The following is a 6,616-nucleotide window of genomic DNA, read 5'->3' as shown; positions in this document are numbered from 1 at the left end:
GGAGTGGAATGAGATTTGATTGGGGGAATGGGTGGTCTGTGGGTCCCACGGAGATTCCCTTTCAAAATTGAAATTCCTTCTCAAAACTGGCTTTCAGGCGCTGTTGGCGCTAAACGCTAGCTTCGGCATTTAGCACCACAACACTTTTCTAAAAAAAAGTTTTTTTTTATAGGACGAGGGGTTGGCGCTAAACGCCCAAATCTGCGTTTAGTGCCAGCCAGACAGAGGCTAATTTCAATTTTGTAACATCCTCGGCGCTAAACACCGCTCTTGGTATTTAGCACCACAGAGACAATGGCTTATTCCTGGATGGTTGACATCCTGGTGCTAAACGTCCAGGCCTGCGTTTAGCTTCAGTGTCGACGTAAATGCTCCTCGAAGTGAGTGCTCACTGGCGTTAAACGCCCAGGTCCGCGTTTAGTGCCACCCAAACATAGGCCTTTCCTCGAAATTCATGCTCTTTGGCGCTAAACGCCCAACATGGCGTTTAGCGCCAGAGCACCTGAATCAATTATTCTCCAGGGTGTTCTATTTTCTCTTCTGATTCCTCCTGTGCCTGTTTTAAACACTTTGCATGACCAAAACATATATAAAAAGGTTGAAAACCTTAGAAAACCAAAATAGAATGATTAAACTAAAACCAAAATAACTATGAAACTATAATCAATATAACTATAAAACCAAAAATCAAAATAACTGTAAAACCAAGGATACGGATAGTTGGGTTGCCTCCCAACAAGCGCTTCTTTAACGACATTAGCTTGACGATCATCTTCTGCTAAGCCGGCAGATGAGCGGACCTCTGGCGATCAACCTCGCCTCCAAGATAGTGCTTCAGTCTCTGGCAATTGACAGTGAACCTTCTATCCGAATTTTCTTCCTAAAGTTCCACATGACCAAACTAAGACACTCTAGTCACTGCAAATAGTCTTATCCACCAGGACTTCAGCTTTCCGGAAAAGAGTTTAAGCTTTGAGTTAAATAGTAATACTTTCTGGCCTAGCTCAAATGCTCTTGTGGCTATCTTCTTGTCATGCCACGCCATGGTATTTTCTCTATAGAGCTTAGAATTCTCATAAGCTGAATTTCTTTATTCATCAAGCCCATTCAGTTGAAGGAGCCTTTTCTCTCCTACAACCTTGTCATCAAAGTTCAAGAACTTTGTTACTCAATATTCTTTGTGCTCCAACTCAACTAAAAAGTAGCAGGCCTTACCATAGACTAACTGGTATGGGGACATGCCGATAGGAATCTTAAACGTCGTCCGGAATGTCCAGAGAGCATCATCAAGCTTCCTAGCCCAGTCTCTTCGTGAAGTGCTAACGGTCTTCTCTTAAATCCACTTGAGTTCTCTGTTAGAGACCTCAACCTATCCACTTGTCTGGAGTGATAAGAGGTTGCCACCTTTTGACGGTCTCCATATCTTTGAAGAAGTGAGTCCAACTGTCTGTTGCAGAAGTGGCTTCCTCCATCACTAATTAGTGTCCTTAGAAAACTTGAATATATCTCTGAAGAAAATATATCTCTGAAGAAAGCCCAACACCACTTTGGCATCATTAGTGGGTAAAGCCATTGCTTCCACCCACTTGGACACATAATCAACCGCCACCAAGATGTAAGTGTTTGAGTATGAGGGTGGGAAAGGCCCCATGAAATCAATACCCCACACATCAAACAACTCAATCTCCAGAATTTTTTGCTGTGGTATCTCATGGTTGTTAGGTAAATTCCCAGCTCTCTGACTCTTGTCACTGTTTCTCACAAATTTCTGAGAGTCTCTAAAGAGAGTCGGCCAATAAAAACCGCTCTAGAGGAACTTAATAGCCGTCCTCTCACCACCAAAGTGGCTACCATACTCGGAACCATGACAATGCCAGAGAATCTGATGTGACTCCTCATCTGAGACACAATGCGGGATTATACCATCTGAGCATCTCTTAAAAAAGTAAGGTTCTTCCCACAAGTAGTACTTAGTATCATTTAAAAGCTTTTTAATTTGTTGTTTAGTGTACTCCTTAGGGATGAACCCCATGGCTTTGTAGTTTGCAATATCCGCAAACCATGGAGCCCTCAGAATCATAAAGAGTTGCTCATTTGGGAGTGTCTCAATCCTAGGAGTGGATTGTTGCATCCCCTCTTCAAGCTTAATCTTGGAAAGATGGTCAGCCACTTGATTCTCTGATCCTTTCTTGTCTCTGATCTCAATACCAAACTCCTGAAGAAAGAGCACCCACCTGATCAATCTTGGTTTAGAATCCTGTTTGTTTAGAAGGTACTTAAGAGAAGCATGGTCAGTAAAAATAATAACCTTAAAACCAATTAAATAGGACCAAAACTTACTAAAAGCATAAACTACAGCTAGTAATTCTTTTTCTGTAGTTGTGTAATTCTTTTGCGCGTCATTCAATTCACGGCTAGCATAATAAATGATGTGCATAAGCTTGTCTGATCTCTATCCCAAGACGGCTCCTATAGCATAATCACTAGCATTACACATCAATTCAAATGGCAAATCCCAGTTGGGAGGAACTATAATGGGAGCAAAGACAAGCCTAGCTTTCAGAGTTTCAAAGGCATGCAAACAATCATTATAAAATTAAAAGGAATGTCCGCAACCAAGAGGTTGCTCAAAGGCTTAGCAATCTTAGAAAAATCCTTTATAAGTCTCCTATAAAATCCTGCATGTCCCAAGAAACTCCAAATTTCCTTAGCATTAGTGGGTGGTGGTAGTTTTTCAATTACCTCCACCTTAGCTTTATCAACCTCAATTTCCTTACTTGAAATCCAGCGTCCAAGAACAATATCTTTAGTGACCATATAATGACATTTTTCCTAATTTAAAACAAGGTTTGTTTCTTGGCACCATTTCAAGACTAAGAAAAGATGCTTAAGGCATGAATCAAAAGAATTACCAAAAACAGAAAAATTATCCATAAATACCTCAATGAACTTTTCAACCATATCTGAGAAGATAGAAAGCGTACACCTCTAAAAAGTTGTTGGGGCATTACAGAGTCTAAAAAGCATCCTCTGGTAAGCAAATACTCCAAAGGGACATGTGAATGCCATTTTTTCCTGATCTTAAAGGTCTACAGCAATATGATTATAGCCAAAGTATCCATCTAGGAAGCAATAAAAAGTATGGCCGGCTAACCTTTCAAGCATCTGATCAATGAAAGGTAAAAGGAAGTGATCATTTCTTGTAGCATTGTTGAGCCTCCTGTAATCAATGCACATGGGCCGCCCTGTGACGGTCCTTGTGGGAATAAGCTCATTCTTCTCATTCTTGATCACTATCATCCTTCCTTTCTTCGGAACCACTTCCCAAAGACTGTCAGAAATTGGGTAAATTATCTCGACTTCCCAAAGCTTCATTACCTCTTTTTGGATCACTTCTTTCATGGTTGGAACCACCTCTGTGGTTGCACAACTGGTTTAGCATCATACTCAAGCAAGATCTTGTGCATACACTTAGTCGGACTAATCCCCTTTAAATCACTAATGGTCCACTCAAGAGCCATTTTATGACTATTGAATACTTGAAGTAATGCCTCCTCCTCCTCATGCTTCAAAGAGGAGCTAATAATCACTGGATACGAATCATGCTCACCTAGGAAAGCATACTTCAAAGAGGGAGGCAAGGGCTTCAACTCAAGCTTCAGAGCACCTTCCTCAGTGCTAAGCGTGCTCCTTCTGAGGTGGTTAATCATCAATCTCAAGTAAATTATCCTCAGAGGTGGATTCTATAACATCATCAAGCTCTTCAGCTTCAAATACCTCTTGAATTAGAGGCTGAATAAGGTCAACTATCATATACCCCTCAGAATCACTAGGGTGCTGCAAAGCTTCAAGCACATTAAGGACAACTTCCTCTTCATTAATTCATAGAGTTAATTCACCCTTTTGAACATCAATAAGAGCTCTACCTGTAGCTAAAATGGGTCTCCCAAGAATAATAGAGGTATTTTTATCCTCTTCCATATCCAGTATGACAAAATCAACAGGAAAAATAAATGGTCCTACTTTCACAAGTAAATTTTCAACAACTCCAAGAGGAAACTTAATTGAACAATCAGCAAGTTGAAGAGGAATATGAGTGGGTTTTACTTCATCAATTTTGAGCTTTCTCATCAATGAAAGTGGCATGAGATTGATGCTAGCTCCAAGGTCACATAACGCCCTCTGAATAGTGATATCTCCAATGATGCAAGGAACCAAAAAGCTCCCCGGATCTTGTATCTTTTTAGGAAAATCCTACTGAATGATGGCACTGCATTCCTTTGTTAATACCACTGTCTCACTTTCTTTTCAGTTCCTCTTGTTAGTCAATAACTCCTTCATAAATTTGGCATAAAGCGATATTTGCTCAAGGGCCTCTGCAAAACGAATGTGATTTGAAGCTTCTTGAAGACCTCAAAAAATCTAGAAAATTGCTTGTCCTTGGAGGCCTTCGGAAGCCTCTGAGGATATGGCATTTTAGGCTTGTACTCAAGAGCCTTAGGCAATGCCGGATGTGTCTCAAGAGTGACCGGAAAGGGGGTTGTCCGGGTGTCTAGTGTAAGAACCGAGACTAATTAATCGTCTAATTAAATAATTAATATTACCCAAATTAGGTTCCAAAAATTTAGAATGAGAATTAGAGGATTTAAATATTATTTTTGGACTCAGTAGATTAGGCAACTAACTAAGGATCTTCATTATATTCTAATACTCCCCATTCCAACTCCTCCGAACCTCCTAACCGTCACATGAATCATTTGTTTCAAACACAATTATTACATGCAAGTAAATCACAATTAAGATTCAAATACAACAGATAACAGGTAGCAAGTAGTTTATGCAATTAGTTAGGAATTCCAAACAAAGCACACTAAACAAACACATAGATGCATATGATGCATGCTTGTCCTATAGCTGGTGAGTCTCATCTGTCTGTTATCAAGCCAACTCGATGTGTCAGGTAGCTAACACGCGCACAGTCTCTCTGTTGCACGTTAATACCATTAGAGGGAATCCATGCCCTATCACCATTAGAGGGTATCTGTGCCCTGTCACAATTAGAGGGTATCAGTGCCCTGTCACCCTTACAACCAAAAAGAAAATACAAGCATACTCACATCCAACATTTTCCATTCATGATTCATTTACTACATTCGTTCAGTACTCATATATGCATCTTCGGTATACTTGACACATTTTCATGTTTCCTCAATTAATCATAATCATTTAATCATCAATCATATTTCAATAATACTTATTTATTCATTTTCACTTACATTCATTCATTCATTCATTCGATTTCGTTAAGGCTAAAATACCTCATACGTACCCCATTCCTACACTTCCCATTTATAATTCAACATGTCACAAGTTTTTCCTCACATCCAAGTACTATATTAGTATGACTTAATCTCTTCACTATACTTAAAACTAATATTTAGGGTTTAAAGGAGTAAAATTAGAGGTTTAAAGGTTTAAAAGCATGTTAAGATCATAAAAATACAATCTTGCTGAAAACAGGGCCACGCGTACGCGTCGGTGAGTTTTTTCTTGATCGCGTACGCATGCACCTTGCTCACGTACACGAGATACCAAACCCGAAAGGGTTGGTCACGTACGCGAGTTCTGCGGAATGGAAAAAAGCTAAGTGCTGCAGAATTTTCAGTTTTGCACACTGAATTTCCGACACCCATAACTTTCTCATTTTAAAACATTTTTCATCCGTTCTTCAAACGGTGTAAACTTCACGGACCCAATTTTCATATGAGATAAGTTTGAAAGTATTTGGGAGTTAGGAAGTCCAATTATGGCTCATTGAAGTTTGGCCAAAAATCAGATTTTCACAAAAATTCTCAAAGATTGCTAAACCTCAATTTTCACAACAATTCAATTCCAACCCTTTTAAAAAATTACCAAACCACGTCAAAACAAGTCCCAACATTTCTCAACACCCCTTAATTACTCCACGACAGACCAATTCACACTTATAATCACTTCACACGATATTTCATATCCAAACAATATCATACATAGTCATCAACTTCTACACACACACACACACATAATCAAACACCACAAACTTGCTTTATCCACCGCCATCAACTTTCTCATGCCATTATTCATCAACTCAACTATTTTACAATAATTCAACACAATATGCATATCAATACATGGATCAACCTTCACATACATTAATATACATCACAACATTATTAACCTCATACATATCCACCAATTTCAATCATCAACATCACGCTTATTTCAATCTCATATTCACTCATCAAATATCATCATTATTCATTCAAATCATTATTTTATCAATTATTTATATCAAATACAATATCAACTTCACGACTACTATAGTACCAACAACAACTTCAAATTCACTAACCGTTATACATATACCAAGTTATACCCACATCATTCATACAAGCCTCTACACAACCTCCAAAATCATTAACCACATACATAATAATCAAACTCAACCAACAACAACATCACAATTCAATTTCTATCTTAAGGTCACTAGCCTAAGTTTTCATGCCACATGATATTTTAGATACGAAAAATCGAAACTATATCTTGGCCGATTCTCTAATAAACCCGGAATACTTCA

The 6,616-nt window shown here is 38.7% G+C and overlaps 1 protein-coding gene across 1 annotated transcript; it reads right to left on the bottom strand.

The window, feature by feature from the left end:
- Positions 1 to 3,081: 3,081 nt before the first annotated feature.
- LOC107459092 (uncharacterized) lies at positions 3,082 to 3,402 on the bottom strand. Its single transcript, XM_016077306.1, has one exon. It carries the CDS (start codon positions 3,400 to 3,402, stop codon positions 3,082 to 3,084), a length of 321 nt encoding a protein of 106 aa, XP_015932792.1.
- Between the last annotated feature and the right edge of the window lie 3,214 nt (positions 3,403 to 6,616).

Source organism: Arachis duranensis, chromosome 7 (assembly GCF_000817695.3).
Source record: "Arachis duranensis cultivar V14167 chromosome 7, aradu.V14167.gnm2.J7QH, whole genome shotgun sequence".
In the NCBI taxonomy this organism is placed as follows: Eukaryota; Viridiplantae; Streptophyta; class Magnoliopsida; order Fabales; family Fabaceae; genus Arachis; species Arachis duranensis.
The sequence above is the reverse complement of the archived record's forward strand: the minus strand, read 5'-3'. Positions and strand labels throughout refer to the sequence as shown.

Coding starts and splice junctions, on each gene's coding strand:
- LOC107459092 (XM_016077306.1), bottom strand. CDS start 3,402: ATGAAAGAAGTGATCCAAAAAGAGGTAATGAAGCTTTGGGAAGTCGAG.